Genomic DNA, 20,547 nt, shown 5'->3' with positions numbered 1-20,547 from the left:
ACCAAGTGAGCAAAGCTCATCCCACCCGTCAGGGACACCGTGACATCACAGCCACCGGATCGGACGCCGCAAGGGCATGGCGCTGCTTCCAGGATGCACCCGACAGATGCTTCATCCAGGGTCCGAGAATGAGGAAACACTGGGCAAACCCCCGCCAGGATCTACTGCAACACAACTGGTCTGTGATATTCCAAAACACTGAGGCTGAGGAAGTCAAGGGAAGCATAAAGAACTGTTCCGGACTGATGATCCAAAAGACACAGTGACTGGGTGCAACATTTGATCTGCAATTAGATCCTTTTGCTATCAACATTGTTGGGGCAAGTGAAGAAATTGAATTAGGGGTCTCCAGAGGAAGGGGAAGCAAGAGTTCTTTGTAGTCCTCTTGCAACTTTTCTTTAAGTTCGAAACGGTTTCAAAATAAATCTTTCTAACTCATTGAAACTTGTTGCAGCATTTTAGCTTACACTCTTGCTCACCAATCCACTCACCCTTTTCCGCAAACTCGAGAGAGAAGATGGCACCATCGGAGTCTTAAAAACAAATTCTTCAGCGAGAAAGAGAGCTGAAGTACTGTAAGTGCACAACGTGGATGAACCCTGAGAACACGTACACCAAGCAAGAGAAGCCGGCCGCATGCGGCCGCGGAGTGAGTCTGTGCTAGGAGATGCCCGGAGCCGGCACATCCGCAGGGCCAGGGGCAGGCGGGGCCGTCGGGGCTGCGGGAGGGTGAGGAGTCACGGCTAATGGTACGGACATTCTTTCTGGGGTGATGAAATGTTCTGGAATTAGATGGTGGTGATGGCTACACAAATGTGTAAATATACCAGAAGCTACTCAATTGTATACTTTAAAATGGTGAATTTCAGGGAATGTGGATTATGTCTTAATTAAAAAGATTCCTGGGTAAAGAGACGTACTCAAAACAAGACGTAAAGGTCAGGATCTGAATGTGGATGAAACACTGTCACCCCCAAAGTGTTGTCCAAACACAGAGTCACGCCAGCTTCTACTCAAAGAAAAACACTGGAGGGTTTTCTAATGTTTTCGGAAAGTTCCTTTCCCAAGTTGCCTCCTAAACAAACAAACAGTAACACAAAATAACCGTCCCCCAGCTCTGCAGACGCTGCCTATGCCCCCAGCATGGACCATGGAAGACACCGACATCCCTCCCGAGAGGCAAAGACAGCTGGGAGGCTCGCCCGACAGGTTTCCAGCTGCACTTTCTCCTCTGCTCTTTTGGCCAAAATGAAAAAGGACCATATTCCAGGTCCTACCCACCGCCAGGAGCCGGAAGAAGAAAAACACAGAAGAGCCAAAAGGCACGGGCTCTGGGGCCGCCTTTAAGATGCCCCACTTAGAGCCGGGAGCCGTCCCCGAGCCTGAGGCCGATGTCGCGGCAAACGTCAAATCACTGCAGACCCAGAGCAGGAGCCTGTGGCCCCACAGCTGCCCCCGGGGACAGCCACCCCCGCTGCCCATTCCTGCTAAATTCTATTACTCAGCCCTAGTGAATTAGAATCACACTTTGCCTCCTCCTTTACTTCTTATTTTCCCTGAGTTGGTAACTGCTTCTTTCTTTTGCTTTATTTTCCAAGCACTGATAACTAATTCAACCTCAAGCTTCCCTACGGAGCCTCAAAGCTTCTCAGTGTTCTCAGAGGTGCCCGGAGCCCCCGCCCAGCCCCCTCTCCCTGCCGAGCCCCCACAGGGCACCCCTCCTGGCCGGCTCTCTCCTCCGGGAAGGCCCTGCAAACGCGTGTGCAGGAGTTCAGGTTTTGAAAGCCGGTGTGTGTGAAAACACCTTCAGTACTTCCTCTCTGTACAGAAGTCTCGGGACAGGCTGGAATCCGTTGTTTTAAAATGCTGAACCGCTGCCCGGCCAATCTTCCTCCAGCTCCCAGGGCTGCTAAGGACAGGTCCATCCAGTGCCATTTTAATTCCTACTTTCTTCTTTCCTTCTCACTCCTTTCTAGAAGCTGTTGGAGCGTCTCTTTATTCCTACAGTTTGAAAATTTCATAATGATGTGCCTTGTGGAGATCGTCATCTGTTCATTCAACTGGGGCCAGGTTGGCCCTTTCAATCTGGAAGTCTGTGCCTCCAATTCTGATTTTTTTCTCTCATTGTTTCTTTTTTTCTTTCTTGAATCCATCACAATTTTTTTATTCAATTTTTAGAATATTCTCACTACTCCAGAAAAGAAATAGAAAAGAAGGAAACTCAAATCTTCCCATACCCCTAACCAACCCCCTTCCATTATTGATTCATAGTTTTGGTATACTACATTTGTTACTGTTGATGAAAGAATGTTAAAATACTACTAACTGTGGTATATAGTTTGCAATAGGTATATTTTTCCCCTATATACCCCTCTGTTATTAACTTCTAGTTATAGTGTCATACATTTGTTCTAGTTCATGAAAGAGATTTTTAATATTTGTACAGTTAATCATGGACATTGTCCACCAGAAGATACACTTGTTTTATACATTCCCATCTTTTAACCTCCAACTTTCCTCCTGGTGACATGCGTGACTCTGAGCTTCCCCTTTCCACCACCCTCACACACCATTCAGCACTGTTAGTTATTCTCACAATGTGCTACCATCACCTCTGTCCATTTCCAAACATTTACGTTCACCCTAGTTGAACATTCTGCTCATAATAAGCAACTGCCCCTCATTCTTTAGCCTCGTTCTATATCCTGGTAACTTATATTTCATGTTTACGAGTTTACATATTATAATTAGTTCATATCAGTGAGACCCTGCAATATTTGTCCTTACGTGTCTGTTTTATTTCACTCAATATAGTGCCCTCAAGGTTTCTTCATCAACCCATTTTTTTTAAAGATGGTTTTGTTTACACACTATACATTCTGTCCTAAGTAAACAATCATTGATTCCCTTATAGCCACGTATGTATGTATTCAGCACCATCGCCACTATCTATATAAGGACATCTCCATTTCTTCCACAAAGCAGGAGGAAGAGTCAAAGAAGGCACAGAGACAAAAGAGAAAGAAGAGAGAGAGAGAAAACATGACAGATAGGAAGCACCAAAAGGAAAGATAACCTTAAACTAAAGCAGTATAAAGAGTCAGACAACATCACCAATGCCAAGAGTCCCATACCCTTCCCCTCTGTCCCCCCCATATGCATTTAGCTTTGGTACATTGCCTTTGTTGTATTAAAGGAAGCATAGTACAATGTTTCTGTTCACTATAGTCTCTAGTTTGCATTGATTGTATTTTCCCCCAATACCATTCTATTTTTAACACCTTACACTGTTGACATTCATTTGTTCTACCTCACATAAAAACCTACTTGTACCTTTTATCACAATTGTTGAGCACTCTAGTTATACTGAGTTATACAGTTTCACTGAGTTATAAAGTCCCAGTCTTTGTCTTTCCTCTTTCCTTCTGGTGTCCCACATGCTCCTAACCTTCTTCCTTCAACCATACTCACTGTCATCTTTGTTCAGTGCACTTACATTGCTACGCTACTATCTCCCAAAATTGTTTTCCAACCCTCTCACTCCTGTCTTTTCCTTTCTGTCTGCAGTGCTCCCTTTAGTGTTTCCTGTAAGCAGGTATCTTGTTCACAAACTCTGTCATTGTCTATTTATCAGAGAATATTTGAAGCTCTCCCTCATATTTGAAGGACAGTTTTGCCAGATATAGGATTCTTGGTTGGTGGTTTTTCTCTTTCAGTATCTTAAATATATAACCCCACTTCCTTCTTGCCTCTTATGGTTTCCACTGACAAATCCACTTCCTTTGTATGTGATGGATCGCTTTTCTCTTGCTGCTTTGAGGATTTCCTTTGTCTTTGACGTTTGATAATCTGATTATTAAGTGTCTTGGTGTAGGCCTATTCAGATCTATTCTGTTTGGGGTACGCTACGCTTCTTGGATCTGTAATTTTATGTCTTTCATAAGAGATGGGAAATCTTCATTGAATATTTCCTCTATTATTGCTTTTTCCCCATTTCCCTTCTCTTCTCCTTCTGGGACACCCATGACACATACATTTCTGTGTTTTGTGTAGTAATTCAGTTCCCGGAGATGCTGCTCATATTTTTCCATTCTTTTCTCTATCTGTTCTTTTGTGTGTAGGCTTTCAGGTGCCTTGTTCTCCAGTTCCTGAGTGTTTTCTTCTGCCTCTTGAGATCTGCTGTTGTATGTCTCCATTGTGACTTTCATCTCTTGTGTTATGCCTTTCATTTCCATAGATTCTGTCAGTTGATTTTTCGAACTCTCAATTTCTACCTTACATTCGCCCAGTGTTTTCATTATATGCTTCATCTCTTTTGCCATATCTTCCCTAAACTTTTTGGATTGATTTAGCATTAGTTATTTCAATTCCTGTATCTCAGTTGAAGTATAAGTTTGTTCCTTTGACTGGGCCATAACTTCGTCTTTCTTAATGTAGGTTGTAGTTTTGTTTTCTAGGCATCTGGTTTCCTTGGTTACCCCAATCAGGTTTTCCTAGACACAAACGGGCTCAGGTCTTGGAAGGAGGCAATAGTTTCAGGTCTCCCTGAGGGTGTCTTAGAAGACTGATGCACCCTGTGATGCCTCGAGTCACTGTGCTTTTCTGCCCAGCAGGTGGTGCCTGTCAGCCTGTAGCTCCAGACTGGTGTAAGGAGGTGCAGCCCATGGCTGTTTTCCCCCAGGCTCTGGTTCTGAATGGAAGGCAGGTAGTAGAGTTTGGCCCCACCTCTTTCCTCTTAGGGAAAACAGACCCCTAGGGAGAGGTCATTAGCATTTGAATAGTCTCTCTGCCTGTGCTCTCTCCACCCTTGTCTGGGTCAGAGCACTGGGAAGTGGAAATGGCTGAGGCTTTCTCCACTGAGCTGAAACAGGGACAGAAAGCCCCCTTCAGGGCCAGTCCATGGCCACCCTCTGGCTCTCCAAGGTCAGTCTTCATCCAAAGCCTCTGTCTGCTTGTTGGGGCTTCGTAGCTTGTACCAAGCAGTACACATTTGCATATTAAAACCCCAGCTGGAGCTCAGCTGAGCTATATTCACTTGCTGAGAGAGAGCTTCTCTCTAACACCATGAGGCTTTGCAGGTCGGGCATGGGGGGGAGAGGGCTCCTGGCTTGGATCAGCAGTTTTTACTTACAGATTTTATGCCGTGATCTTGGGCATTCCTCCCAATTCAGGTTGGCGTATGGTGAGTGGATGGTCTCGTTTGTCCCCCCGCAGTTATTCCAGATTATTTACTAGTTGTTCCTGGTTGTTTATTAGTTTTTCCAGGGGGACAAATTAGCTTCCACTTCTCTCTATGCTGCCATCTTAGCTGAAGTCTCTACTCATTGTTTCCTTAATAGTTTTTTCGCCATTTTCTTTGTTCTTATATCTGGGATTTCTACATGCTGGCATCTAGTTCTTACAAATTTTCTCTCCTTGTGAAATTATTTCCAAATAAAAAGTAGGCTCTGCTGCAAAGGGACATGGGGGGACCCAGCCACGTCGCTGGGTGTCACCCCAGTGTCGACACCGCGGGGCTTCCCACGAGGCTGGTCGGACTTTCCAGAGAGGACCTGTGGTTCTCTGGCTGCAAAGGCAGAGGGCCGGCCAGCACCCCAGGAGCAGCCGAGATGGGGCAGGCCGGCCCCTCTTCCAGCCTGCAGGCTCTCACGGAAACCTCCACTTCTAGGAAGCATCTTGTTTCTGCGTCAGCTGTGCCAGAGGCTGGGAAGGGGACCTGTCCCCCTCCCGGGCAGGCAGGGGCTGCTCTGGCTAGGACCCGGGGCTCTAACTGCCCTCCCAAGGCCCGCCTCTGGCCCTGACCTGCCCTGGCTGGTGGCAATGGCCATGTATCCTGTGCCCAAGCCCTTCCGGGGGCGCTTGGCACCCAGGGACCTGCACAGCATCCCAGATTTCAGCTTCGTGGGCTCTGCAGCCCACTGCCTCAAATCCACCCACTCCCATCTTCCACTTTGCAGACAGCCCTTGTTTCCATAGTCCCCTTTTCCATTTTTTGTCCTTATGGATTTATACTTAAAGAAAAATATCCCTTCACCCTCATTCTGGGGGTTTTTGAAGGAGTAGAAATACAGGTATTCAATCTACCATCTTTTGCCTGAAATCGCTAATCTCTTGCTTTTAAAGCTTCCTCAGCTTATAAATTATTTGTCCTTTTTTAGAAAAATGACAGCTCAGTTTGGATTTACTCTCATGGTCTGGGGGAGGCCACTGTGCCCCCCACCCAAAGGGCACAGCTTGCTAACGTTTGTTTCGGCACTGATTCCTACCGTTTGCTCCATAGTTGGTGTGGAGTATCACACAGCATCTTAATTGCAAAATTATTTTCCGACAGGAAATTGAAATTTTTGGGTATGTTAAAAAGAAAGAAAAAAGGAAAGAGAGAAGGAAGGGAAGGAAGGGAGGGAGGCGGGAAGGGAGAGAGGAAAGAAGGAGGGAGGGAGGGAGGAGGGAAGGGAGAGAGAAAGGAAGAAAGGAATCGAACAGGCGTGGACTGGTTAAGTCCTGAAGGGGGCACATGCTCCAGGTGACCCAAGGGTAAAACAAGTCTGCAGAGGAAAGAGACAAACTGCGGAGAACTGGTCTCCAGGCTCCAGGAATGAAGAATCCTGCCGTGTTTGCAGAGCAGGCCTTTCCAGGTTGAGTCTGTTCAGTTAGAGGGAAACTACACAGGGACAGTGGCCAGGCGGCCCGAAAGGAGGGGACCAAGAGAGAGGCTGGACCATCGGGCTGGACGCCAGAGGACTGGGGAGGCGGAGAGCTGCAGGAGAGGGGACACTTCCTCGCTGCTCGAGCAGTGGCTCTCAAATTTTCTCCAAATCGCAAACTCCAGGACGTGTACAAAACTGTAAATAAAACCTAGTGACTGCCGTTTACAAGTCATTTCCCTGCTTATACCAGCTAATACCAAATCTCATAAAATAACACTGGCCTCATCACCCCTGGTGCCCTCCAGTGTTTTCTCGTCTGTTTCGTTTGGTTTAACGACGGGGCCCTTCACCGACATTTCACAACCCACAACCACGACACGGATGCGTGCTTGGTGGGAGGAACCTGCAGCAGTGCCCCAAGGTCCCAAGGGGCAATACGTGGCTCAACGTGAGTGGACGATGCCGGGGTGGGCGCTGGGCTCCTGGACGGGAGCCTGTGCCTGGGGAGGGAGGAGAAACAATCCCCCACAGGCTGCGAGGTTGGGCCCGAGGGAGGCAAGGTCCCTCTTCCAAATAAAAGGCCTTACTCACTGCAATCAACAGTTACCAACCCGGGTAAGGAAAACTCCCCACGCCGGGACCCCTGCCCCACCCACCTGGAACACAAGGACGCCCGTGTGGGACACGGCCAGGCGGATCCTGGTCCCCTCCCTGTCGGAGGCCACGTGAAACCGGACGCCATACATCTCCAACTTCCGAGCAATTTCAAGCACCTGGAAATCCGACTCAGCAGGCGTCTGGCCCCTGAAATGAAAGACAATGCGATCACTTAACTAAAAACAACCTGGTTTCTCAACCAAACAAAACGGACATCTTTCAGAGGGTGGCGCGCTCACTGTCCTGACGTCACCACGGAGCACCAGCCTCCTCCCGTCGGTCGCCCCTTTCCTAATGGGGCTCTCTGTGCCCAGGAGACGCCCAGATTTTCAGTTTGCTCTCGACAGTGACAAGGTCCCACACAGACCTGGCGCACGGAGACAGATGTTAGCTCAGAGCAAACGAGAGCACCACCACCTGTCCCACAGATGCATCTAGCTGGACCCACTACAACACCTAAACCACTGGGCTGGGCCGTGTGTGGTGGTTCAAAGCTGCGTGTAGCCTGGAAAAAACACATTCTTAAATTGAACCCACCCCTGTGGTGCGGACCCACTGAAAGCAGGACCTTTGGATGAGGTTACTTCAGTCAAGGTGTGACCCACTTCAATCCGGATGGTCTGAATCCTCTTACTGGAGTCCTTTGTAAGACAATGAAATTCAAAGGGACAGAGAGAAAGCCAAGGAAACAAGAGCTGAAAGCAACAAAACCCAGAAGGGAAGGGGGAGCCCGGCAGACACCATGTGTCTCACCAGTGGCAGAGGAGCCCAGGCCCTCCAGCCGGTCTTCAGAAAGAAAGCATTGCCTTGAGGTGCCTTGATTCGGACATCTTCTTGGCCTCAAAACTTTAAGCAAATAAATTCCCATTTAATGGTATATGCTTTAAGCAGCCTAGGAAACTAAAACACCATTTCTGTAATTGTCATTCTTTCCTGAAGAGGTAAGAACTCGATACAGACATATGATGATTACATTTTAATCAATCATAACCATCAATAGAAACAGCCAACATGAGGCGTAACTATTTTCCAAGAAGTCCTAATTCCAGAAGTCTTGCTTCTTTGTAAAGCTGCCCAGTGGACATTTCAAAAATAAAATTTCTACCTTTTCAAGGTAAAGACCAACAGTCCCTGGTGGACAGAAGTCTGAGCGGACCACGGACGTACTGTTTGAAGAAAGGATGTGCCTTAGGAGACCTAGGAGATATTCTAGAAACCTTCACAAGCTATAAAACTCAATGTGAAGGAGAGACAGAGTAGTCACCCATTTATTTCTATATTAACTGCATCCATCTATGGAAATGCAAGAGACCACGGAGCACCTCCAGCTTTACACAGCCAACTCCCCAATCTTTTATGCCATCTCCAAAGTCTCAAGGAAACGAGGCTCCGTGAGGGAAGGCTCTGCTCCCGTCTCCCACACGGGGTTAAAGGGTGCGCTCAGCCGGTCAAGGAAGGACCTTCAGAATCATAGGAAATGCAAGAAATGTATCCCAAGAAAAATAAAGGTAGAATATCATCTCTGCAAAAACCTACCACCAGAATGATTAAAAGAGTTAAAAGATGTGCGCATAAAATTCTGACAACTCCAGCAAACAAGGTTATTAACACGTTACAACAGTGTGGGGCGTAGAAGACAGTGGGCCGTGCTTCCCGCTTCTTGTGCGGACGAGCCTGGGCTACGGACCCCAGAAACCCGCACTGACGGCTCCTCCTGCTGCCTTTCTGGGATTTAAAGCATTTGCCCTAAGAGACATGCTCCTGTTCACACATGCACACTCGCACACACACACATGCGCACACATGCACACACTCCCATGCACAAGCACGCACATTGCCATGCACACACACTCCCACACTCACTTGCACACACACCCACCCACCCAGGGGTAACTCTCTTTCACTGGCACAGGTGGGCAGCTCACTGCCACCATCTCACTTCCCCTTTGAGGTCCCTGAGCCTGGGCGTGCACCCCAGCTCCTCGCCAAAGCTCCTGCCCTTCACTCCCCGGCCTGGCGGTAATCTCCCGGCGTCCTGAGCCCCAGGCCCGGGTCTCCTCCTCCCCGGCTGCCTGCCTCACTGTCCCCTGGGGTCTCCTCCTCCACACACCATCTCCAGCCAAGCTTGGAGGGGCTGCCCCAGCCTCCCCTCTCGTCTCAGTCTGCAGTGACCCCCTCCCTGGTCCCACTTGCCAGGCCGCAGCCGCACTTCTGTCTCCCGTCTGGAGAGCTCCCTGTGGCTGGCCGGGTGCTGTGACCCCCAACATGCCCCAGGGCCATGCCCTCTGCCCCTCTTCTGGGTGGCTCAGCAGGGAGGGGCCCCATCCCGACTCAGCAGCTGACTCTGCAGGTCGTGGCCTCCGGCAGGCTGGCTCGTGACTCGGCCTGCCCCTGGGAGAGAAGGCCTCGCCGCCACCATCATCAGTGTGGGGGGGGGCACCCAGAACGGCCACACCCTTCCTGCCACCGGCCAGAGCAAGAAGGTGTCAAAGCCAAGGTGCCAGGGGGTTGGAGCCAGAGGCCCACCTCCCCGGAGCCCTGCGGGGTGTGCAGGGCGTCCAGGCCCACAGCAGGGTCTGCATCTCTGCTGGGCGGCTCAGGGTAGCCCAGGACAATGAAGACAGCCCCCAGGGGCGGTCACGGGGTACCTGAGGACACCTGGCCCACTCCCCAGACACACGGCTCCCCACCGCTGACGGCACCCTCCTGGGGGCCTCCCTCCTCCTCCTGACCCTGCTGCCTCCCTCACCCAGGGGCAGGAGGCTCTGCCTGCCCTGCCTGTTTCCAGTTCCCTGACCCTCTCCTGGGCGTGGGCTGAAATGAGGGCGAGGCCCCTGCCCCAAAGCCGGTACACAAGGCCCTCTCGGTACTGCACGGGGGCGTGCAGAGGACCCCACAGTCCTCCCAGGGAAGGGCAAGGAGAAACTGCTGGAATGACCCCCCAGTCTGCTACCTCTGCGGGGAACCCAGGCACACAACGGCCTCTGCCTCACCCCCAGCCCCAGGCTCTTCTCCCTGTGGCCCGTTCTCCACCAAGGTCTCTTCAATTCTTCCTTCCAGGGCCCCCTTCCCCGAAATCCCCTTCACTTCAATCCAGAAAAAGGCACCACTGCCCAGTTTTGGAGGAAAAAACCCAGAAAGTTAAAGAACACAGCTGCAGCATGACTCAGAGATGCCATTTCTTCTGCTCTGCCACAGAGCCGCACTTGTAGCCACGATGTGGACAGCTCGTGCAGGACGTGGGTCACTTGACACCTCCTACGTGTGTAAAAGCTCATGCAGGAAAAGATGCTCAATGTCACTGGTCAGAGGACATGAGAATTGGAACCACTGCAAGATGCTACGTCACACCCATTAGGACAGCTGCCATTTAAAAAAGCAAACAGTGAGAGAGAGGAACGCTTGCACACTGCTGCTGCAAATGCAGAATGGTTCAGCCACTGTGGACAACCGTGTGGCAGTTCCTCAGAAAGTTAAACACAGAATTACCATACAACCCGGCAAACCCACTGCAAAGAATCGGAAGCAGGGACTCGACAGCTGTTTGCCCCTGATGCTCACGGCAGCGTTATCCATGACAACCAGCGGGGGAAGCTACCCAGTGTCCGCTCAGACGTAAAGACGAATGAGCTTCTGACTCACGCAACAGCAGGGATGCGCCCTGAAGATGTCACGCTGAATGAAGGAGCCAGACACACAGACAGATGCTGTGTGATGGCACCAATAAGACGTACTTAAAATAAGCAGATTCACAGAGACAGAAAGCAGAACCCGGGGTGGGGATAGGGGCGTGGGGAGTGACTGCTAAATGGGTGTGGAGTTTCTCTTTGGGATATGAAAATTTTCCAGAAATTGTGATGTAGATTACACATTATCAGTGCACTGAACGGGACAGAGTTGTCATTTAAAAATGGTTAAAATAATTTTTGCTACTTTTTGTCACAAGCAGACAGGCAGGCAGAGCGACAGCGGACAGCCGCCGTATCTGCCCTCCAGGACCACCCCGGCCCCGCGTCCTCCCCGGGAGGAGGTACCAGGGACGCAGCTTCCTCGGCCCCGCGAGCGGCCCACTCCGCGACTCACGCGTGCTCCCGGTGGAACGCCAGGATCTTCTCGAGGGCGTGCGCCTGGCCTGGCAGGTACATGTTCACCCGCAGGTGCTCTCGATCCAGTGCCTCGTCATAGTCTCCTATTTCCGCTGAGATGAGTAACACAAGTCAGTGATTCCAACTTTTAGATAAAGTAAAATGTAAGTGTCTGTATATGCAAATACATAAATTAAAAGTAAAAATACATAGTGTAATTCAGTAGTGAAATAATAATATATCCCTAAAAAACAAGGTTTTGTATTTTACTTTTCCAAATGTTTTATGCCGTTAACAGGCAATTAAGGGCAGCGGGAAGCAGGCCGAGCACCGGCTCGGGCTCCGGTGGCCCCGGGGACCAGCGCTGGGCCTGCAGGTGAGGCTGCAGATTCCAATTCTAAACACCTTGTACACACGTGTCTCAGGACTGCCACGACTGCACACTGTGTTTTACTGGATTTGTTTTTAGGATAATGTATTTTAAATAACTTTTCCTTCAGGACACCTTAAATTTCTTTAGGAACAATGTCTCTTTCTAGTCTCCTGTATTTTAAGGCTACAGATGTTTCAGCAGCAGCCAGCCCGGGCGTTTTGAGCAGTGCACTCCTCTCTGTCCTGAAGCGAACGCCAGGCCCCGGAGGAGCTGCGCCTGAGCATAAGTGCCTTTCACCCGGTGACCCATTCCAGGGTCAGCTGCCCCCGGGACCCTGGTTTGCAGAGGGCGTGCCACTGGTGGGATCCAGGAAACTGCAAATTATCCGTTACTGACTGCTGACTTCCTAAAAATTTCTGACACTTGCTACGTCTCATGCTTCCTGCATCCCAATTTCAGAAACCCCAGCTCAGCGCTGGGGGGTGGCTCGGCCCCCACCTGGAGGACGCTGGGGTCTCAGTGGGGTCTCCCCTTCTACCCCAGCTGGGGCTTCCTAAAGCCCGGCAAGGCACCCAGCGTCGCCAGCCAGAACCACTGCTTCTTACATTGCCAACACCTTATTTTTGGAGTAACTATAATTCTTTACTTACTTCCAAACTATTTTTTGCTCTATGTGAGACACTGAAGAAATGTTTCTTTTCACTCAAAACTCAGCGCTTAACTAACTGGACAGGACCAGAACTCTGGCCCGAGGCAGGCTCTTTCAGAGGGGGCTGAGAGCACGCTTTATCCTTGGGTGTACCACTGGTAAAAATGCACAAAGGGGAGATAGCACCCCAAAGTCAGCATGTTACAGATTTCAGACCCCAGCCTCTGCTTTTTAGGGGGAGACTATTTGCCCTAAGGAGTCCTACTCCCTAGAAGTTACTCTTCGGCTTCTCATCCCTGACCACAGGATGGCGTGGCACCCCGTCCCCCGGCGGGCGGGCACTCACCCTGCAGCAGGTGTGCGGTGAGAAGGGCAGCCGTGGTCTGGCTGCAGGTGAGGCGCTCCTCCAGCAAGTCCCTCTTGAGTTGCAACGCAAATAAGTACCTAGAAGGGCGGTCAAAGGGCAGAGGTCAACTTTGAACACACGGTGGACATAACACAGACGCTGCGCAGAGCTGGAGGGCAAACACGCACGACCAGTGGACAGTGGGTCAAGTGTGTGCCTGTACTGCAGCAGGCCACAAAGGGGCCTCTCAGGCTTGCCACCCCCTGCAGGTCAGAGGCCACAGCGATCTGGCAGAGCCGAGTCACGCACACCACGTGCCCGGAATGCGGGCAGCACTCGGACACCAACCTCAGGAAGAGGCAGGGCTTTGGGCTCCAAGTACCCACACAACGGTCCCGTCTGTGCCACACCGTCACGGAGAAGTGCACAGTTCATGCTACTTCCACTACACGCACAAAACTGCACTCACAATTTGGGATGACATAGAAATGTCCAATTAAGACAAAGTTTAAAATGTGTTGTAAAATTGAAGACTGATGCCATGTGGTCTCAGCCAGGGTCTGAGAAACGGCACCCTGGGGGGTGAGAACGCAGCCAGAGAGCCAGGTGGGAACATGGATGCCTTTGTTTACCCCACCAACAAATTATTAGTGGGTGTCTGCTCTGTTCTAGGTACTCTTCTCAAGCTGGAAATACAAGGGCATCCCCTTATTGGGGTTCATGCTCTAGTGCAAGCTATTAAAATTTATTACATTCCTTTAAAATGTGAAATGTGCACACCCTGTAACTCTGTAATTCCACTTCTGTGAATCTTTCCTGCAGAAATGCTCCCTTGAGTTCACAAAGACATGGGAAAAAAGGATGTTTATTTGCAGTATTGTAACAGAAAAACTGGAAATAATCTAAAGATCCACTAATTTAAGAATGGTTGAATAAATTAGCATACAGCCACATATACTAATATAAAGGCTTCCACAGGGGAAAAACCCGACCTACAATTCAACATGCATGGTTTGATATGTTTCGTAAGATGACAATTTCTTTAGAACCTACGTCTACGTGCACACTGCCGTGAGCTCACACCCAGCTGCAACGCCGTAACCCGGGAAGCGAGAGGGCTGGGCAGGCAGCAGAGGGAGCTCCACTTCTTACCCTACACAGCCTCATTAAAATATTTTTCTTCATTTATAACAAACATGTACTTCTTAAATAATTTACGATTTCTTAATTTACATTAAAAATAGGGGGAGGAACTGTGAAACGGGCTCCCTGGAAGCAGCCCCAGAGGGCCGCCCCCAGCCCCACTGGGCACCTCCCGGCCTGTGCACACGCGGCCCCGCCCTGGAGAGGAGACGGACCCAGAAGGTCCGGCATGCACCGTGCTTTGGGGTCAGCTCCGCATCCTCTCGTAAAACATCCCCTGACCTCCTGGCTGCGATTTCCTCACTGGGAAAACAAGGGGTGTCCTATTTCTTTTTTATCTTATTTCTAACCCTGGGTTTTGAGTAGGTTTTTATGTTGCTACTTTGTTCTTATTATAAATCAATACATGTACGGACGTGGCAAACACGGTTAGTATTTTCTTTCAATCACTTCTGCAAAGAATCAGTGTTGAATTCAAAAGAGGAGCACAAACGAAATTATCTGACATTCCCAAGAACTTCACACCTGCCCCTACCCTAAACGCCCACTTTTATTCTCAATTGTAGCATTAGCCCTTCTTCCAAATCCTATTCGCATTTGCTTTTGTGCAGGAGTCAAATGTCAAATACTTCCTTCAACTCTGTTTATTGCAGTTTCTGTGGGTCTACCAGGCTCCTCCACTCAAAACCTTCTCCCTGAGCGCCCGGGGCAGGTGCGGTGGAGGGCGGGGATGGGGGCTCCAGCGGCCGCCCGGCCAGGGCGGGTCTCTACCTGGTGTGCTCTCCCTGCAGCCGGCCCGGGTCGGACGGGAAGAACTTCACGGCCAGGCGAAGCAGCGCGCTCCTCGGCCCTGCGAACCAAGCACGTCCACCTCACAAGTCACCCCCGTGACTCCTCGTCCTGCGTCTACCACAGTGCAACCGGGCTAGCGCTTTCAAAGAGACTAGTAAAGGAGACCTTTTCAAGTAAGACAGCATTAAGGAATTGTGTACACATGAGGTTTTGATTCCTACGTACCAGTAATATGTATCAAAGACAATTTTAAAATCTTTTGCATTAAGCAGAGATTCATGAAAACCCTAAAAACAAGTGGGAAATAGTACATTACAATCCATAAATATATTGTTGTTCCTATTTATGACTAAAAAATAACTAGAAAGTTAAGGTGTTTACACTATTAGCAGCAGTAATAAAAAGGATGGTTTCTGAAATCCTTATATACTAGAGTGAACTAAAAATGTTACTACTACTTATCACAGTGTGTACAGAACTAGACTAATCTGACCACAGTGAGGAAGAGGCACGCGATCATGCGGCGAGCAGAGTATCTTAGCTTTACTGAAAATTTACAACAGGGCCATGCAATTTTCACAAAAAAGATAAGAGGAGCTATTTTGCTAAATGCTCTGGAAACATTTGCATACACTTCTGCATACACTTAGTGCCTAAATTTAGGACTAAAAACGGTAGGGGCGAATCTGGGTGACTAGAGACGTCATCCTGTGCAATTACATAAGAGTGAGCAGCATTACTACGTGGCATAATTTAAAATTTAATAGACACTAACAAAAATAGCTTTATAATCAAAAGTATGATTACAGAACAATATTAACTATTTTATGAAAAGGTTACTTAAAAGAGGAATCTCAATATCTTTTCAAAACTTAGAGAAAAATCAAATACTTATTTTTGCATACAGTGCAAAAATTAAGTGTATCGTGTTACTTCCAAATTTTAAGGCAAGGAACCTAGAACTATCTGTGGTGAATTTCCTGGCCCTCCACACACAGTTGAAACAGAACAGCAACAAGACTCCCACGTGACTGCGGTGGGGTCACCTCCCGGCTGTCCCCAGAGCACTGGCGATGGGCACCTGAGCGCTCACAAACAAAACATTGCAAACAAACACAACCCCAGAGTTAAATAAGTACTTACTTTGTACTTGCCTAATGATGGGTTTCATAGGTTCAAGCCAAATCTAAAGAGGATTTCAGAAAAGAGATACCTCCATTACATAATCTCTCTTTTAGTAAACGTGTTATAAAACACAAAAACACTTATAAATTCACGGCAGGGATACTCTGCCCTCCACCCCTCACATGCAGGGCAAATCCTGGTAGAGTGTAAGGGGCCCCCAGCACTGCGGAAGGAAGTTGGGGTGACACTCAAGGGCCTGTCGGACGTGCTCAGACGCTGGGCAAACAGAGGGCACCAGCACTTACCCTGGGGGCACGTGTCCCCAACAAACCCTTGGCACCCACAACACCTGTGAACAGCACACCGATGCGGGGGCCCCACGTGGGGGGTGTGTGGTGGGGGAGCGGGAGCACTGCTCTGTGACCAGGAACCCCGAGACACCAGCAGGGCTCCCCGCACAACACATCGTCTGACCTCATGGGCTGGTTTAGGTTTCTTTAAGACAATTTTATAAAAATTCAGGCTCCACACTTTTAAGGGTTACCTCTGTGAAGTCAAATGAGGCATACCCAATTTAGTAAAACAGTATGTTCAAAGTCCAGTTCCAGTAATTCATAACTGATGAGGAAAGGGTTTCCTTGGCACATGTGCCAAAAGGACAGAATGAATTTAGGAGGATGTGAACTCAGGCTAGAAGCAGCAAACACATCGCCTCCAGCTGCGACACGGAAATTCGCCAGCACAGCTGTGACTGGACATGTCGTGCCCACTGCTGCACAGGGCCGAGTGTGAACGCCCCACGTGCCCACAGCTCGTTTCCCAGAACAGCTCGGAGGCAGCTGCCACTCACCCAAGAGGACTGGACATTCTGGAACTCCAAGCCGAAGTAGTCCGACTCTATCACGTTCAGACGCTGCCACACCTGGGCCAGCAGCTCCTGCCCGTTGCACCTGGGCTGAGAGACGGCGAGAGAGAGAGAGCACATGGAGGACTGACGAGCTTAAACAGCAAAGACTTAGGAAAACTGTGGCATGAGCCACGTGCAACACGTCAAACTCTTATATTCAATTTCTTGTGTCACTCTGCCTTCCAGTGTGCAAGTAAGATTCACATAATGAGTCTGAGGCATCCACGCTCAGAAGCTGACACCAAAATAAATAAGGCTAAAAAAATTCCTTCAGTTTCACATTCTCTGTGTGTCACTAGTCGTATGTCTTTGTAAGGTTAGGATACTGAAACCATTTTTAGTTTTGACAAACATTTTATCAAATAGTTTTGACACACACTTAAGGGGTGAGGGGTGTGCACTTCTGAGTTGGGTGAGATCCCGAGCGAGACAGGAGCAGCCCGCGCTGGGGAGAGGACTGAGGCTGTTCGAACGTGAGGCGGGGGCAGTCAGCTCTTCGTCTGAACGAGTGACATTAGCTCCCCGGTCCACTCTACTCAGGAATAAAGTCCAGGGCACTGGGATCAAACAGGAGAAGGGCTCTGTGGTTCTGGGTCGGCAAAGCCCCGAGCACGGGCTCCACACAGATTCACAACTTCTGAATGGAAAGACGTTCCAACACCCACACCCCCCACGATCCATTTCTATCTCACAGAAAAAAGTTTAGAGGGGTGGGCTGTGGGGGGCTTTCTCTTGTACCTTCTGGTTTCACCTGTGTAATGCCTGAGTTTCTCATCAGTCGGCACATACAATTTCCATGTGCAAATGGGGGGAAGGCACGTCCGTCGCTTCAGAGGGCACTACGTCCCTGCCTCCGTCTCACTGTGCAGTGCTCCCGCTCCGTGAGTGAGAGCGCACACTGCAGGCGCCAACACCTGGGCCCCGCTGCGACAGGAGGCGCCTGGAGAACCTGGCACAGCGAGCCTCTCCTCCGCACGCAGGGGCCAGCCTCAAGGTGACCCGCGGTGCAGACACGATTCAGGAGGAGCAGAAGAGGGGACCTTCAAGTTGAGGGACTCCGGCAGGTGTCTTAGAAGCACCCAGCAAGAACTCCTGGAAGGTCTTGGGGAGGCACCTTGGCGTGAAGAGAATGCAGCCCATACCAGGGCTTCTCAGACCTGAATACGTCATCAGTTGCCCTGGGGGGCTGTTAAAATGGTTAAAATGCAGATTCTGTCTTAGCAGGTCTGGGTGAGGCCCGGGACCCTGCATTCCAGCAGGCCCCAGCGAGGTGGATGGTGCTGGTCCACAGAACCGGCACAAAGCACCCAGGCCACCTACCTCCACACACAAGAGCCAAGGTCTGCTCTTTAGTACTAGGAAAACAGAGACGCTGTTTTGCTGTATTTAGAATCTTCTGGTATCCATATTCAACAGCAGTGATGGAAATATATTCGAAGTTCTTCCACTTATAAAGTGAGAGAAATCTATCAAAAATTAAAAATACTTCACATTTGCGTTATGTTTCAGTATCTCTAATTGGGACAATTGCATAGCACAGAAATCAGGCAATCCAAATTACTAAGCTTTATGTGGTGCTGGATTAGTGCATTCTTAGGCATGTAATTCAAACTACGGTAAAGGCAGGACTTGGAAACCACCAACAGATTCTAGGACACTCTGAGACAATACCATAATTTCTCCAAAGTGTTCCTGACTCCCGCCTTGACATTTACTGAACTGGCAGAGAGAACTCACTCCACATTCCAGCTCTCGGCTGCACACACCACGTTCATCACTTGTTTCACCGTTTCCCCCTTCCAAGCCCAGTGGATCTTCCTGCAGAGTTCTGTAAATTCAGGAGCGTTCTCTGGGCTCCCCATGAAACTGGCCCTGTCGGCTGCCCCACGAGCCCAGCAGCTCACCGCCCGCTCCACCCTGACTGCTCCGTGCGCACAAGGGCGCCCGAAGAACGGTTCTTCCCAGCAAGCCGCGATGGCCTTGGAAGGCGACTCTCTTGGTCGCCAACAACGCGTGACATTCAGGATCTCCTCCCACCCCGGTCCATTTACCATCTGCAGCGCCCACCTCCAGTGCCAGAGCAGGAGATGGAAGGCAGAAACGTGTGCCCAGGCATGAGCCCCTCGCCCATCTCAGGGTGGTGAAAACCACTGTGGACACTGCTGACCGCGCCCCTGGCCGGTGCAGTCCACACCACCGGGGTCGTTGGCGCTCACGCACGTTGCTGCCCTGCGGCCTGTGCCGGAACTCTCAGCGGCCCCCTGCCTGGCAGCTGCCCTGGGCTGCCATCCGGCCCCTTGGCTCTCCTCTCCATCCCTCTCCTTCTCCCGGCACTCGCTTCTGGCTGCAACTCCGCCGCGCCTGCCAGTGTCTTCCCAGGACCTGTCTCCAGGCCCCTGGGCCTACCTCTTCCCTCCCTGGAGATGCCCCGTTTCCCACCAGCCAGCCTCCTCTGGAGCCCCCTGTGGGAGTTTCGGTCAAGCCCACCCGGCTGCCACTTGGCTTGGCACTTGTCTCTGCTGTCCGGTGCACAGGCCCTGCTTCTGAAATGCTTCTTGGTGTGTATGTGTCTCCCATACCAGAGGGTGACCTGGAAGGACACGGACCATGTCCATCTGTCCTGTATCTCCAGGACCAACACGGCGGGTGTGTCCCAAGTGGCCTAATTCCCGAACAGCCCACTGCTGCTGGTTACTTTTGGGGGCTATAATTGCCTGGGGGGGGGGGGGACAGGGGAGCCTGCTGTATGTTGTCACCAGGGCGGCAGTTTTATGGTGTCTACACGCATAAAATCCATCAAGCTGTATAAGCTGTGAACTTTATAATATAAGGGATATCTCAGAAAAGTAAATTAAAAGAAAAAAAAAGGTGAAAAAGCATTTGGAGTTTAATAAAATTGACCGTTAACAATAATGCCTTCCACAAAATCTCTGAAGCGTCAACCTAGCCCCTGCCTGAGGCCCCGGAGCCCCTCCGCCAGGCAGCCAGCTCTGGTGCTGGGCAGCTCTGCTCGCCAACTCCCAGTGTCCGGCCAGAGTGTCTTCTCCAACCCTGTGTCCCTAAGTAGTTCTGAGGCTGCGTCCCTGACTGACCCCCGCGACCCCAGGCTGGTCTGCTCAGGTTCCTTTTAAAACAGCCACCCAGGAAGAGCAGAGCCTTACAGAAATCACCAGAAAAACACGTTCAGTACAGCAACTTCCCAGTGGTATTTACTCACTTAACACGGATCACCACAGGCAAATTAAGTTCTCTAGAACACAAGAGTTTTATGCTCCACAAGAGCAAGGTGAAACTACCGCAACCTAGTTTCGCCTGTGTACAAATCGTTTTTTAAAGTACTGAAAAGAAAAGAAAAGAAAAGGTGGTAATTTCTTAGCCCATATGTTTCAGGACAGCAGGAACCATATTCTGAAATTTGTTCAATAATTAACAGATCGCCATGTGCGCAGAGAACGTTTCTCATTTTGGCCGGATTGCTAGGTACTTCTTGACAAGTCAACTCAGATGATGAACAAGCAGAAGCACCTGGGTGTCGTCAACAAAGAAGCAAACCACTCGACAAGCAGTCCAGGACCCGCGTGGCCGCGCGGACGCCAGTTCCCCTGGACGCGGACCTGCCCGCCTGGGACCAGGAGCAGGCCGCTCTTCCCACAGCCCCGGCCCCGCAGGTGCACCAGGTTCCAGGAAACTCGCTGCCAAATCTAACGAAGACCGAACCAGGAGCAGGTCTAATTAGAAGTTTTACATCTTAGCCAACCTGAGGAAGCACTGAGGGCCAAGACAATGAACTTGAATAAAGTAAGTTGTAGAGCGACGTGTCTTC

The 20,547-nt window shown here is 50.1% G+C and overlaps 1 protein-coding gene across 1 annotated transcript in view; it reads right to left on the bottom strand.

The window, feature by feature from the left end:
• LOC119543879 (FERM, ARHGEF and pleckstrin domain-containing protein 2-like) overlaps nucleotides 1-20,547 on the bottom strand; it is a 71,009-nt gene that overhangs the window by 31,527 nt on the left and 18,935 nt on the right. Inside the window, 6 exon segments of the mRNA XM_037848699.1 lie at nucleotides 7,304-7,451; nucleotides 11,388-11,502; nucleotides 12,758-12,855; nucleotides 14,672-14,750; nucleotides 15,836-15,878; nucleotides 16,668-16,772. Of these exon segments, the coding sequence (XP_037704627.1) occupies nucleotides 7,304-7,451; nucleotides 11,388-11,502; nucleotides 12,758-12,855; nucleotides 14,672-14,750; nucleotides 15,836-15,878; nucleotides 16,668-16,772 (588 nt within the window).

The sequence above is a fragment of the Choloepus didactylus genome, chromosome 9, assembly GCF_015220235.1.
Source record: "Choloepus didactylus isolate mChoDid1 chromosome 9, mChoDid1.pri, whole genome shotgun sequence".
NCBI lineage: Eukaryota > Metazoa > Chordata > Mammalia > Pilosa > Megalonychidae > Choloepus > Choloepus didactylus.
This window is presented reverse-complemented; position numbering and strand designations above follow the sequence as displayed.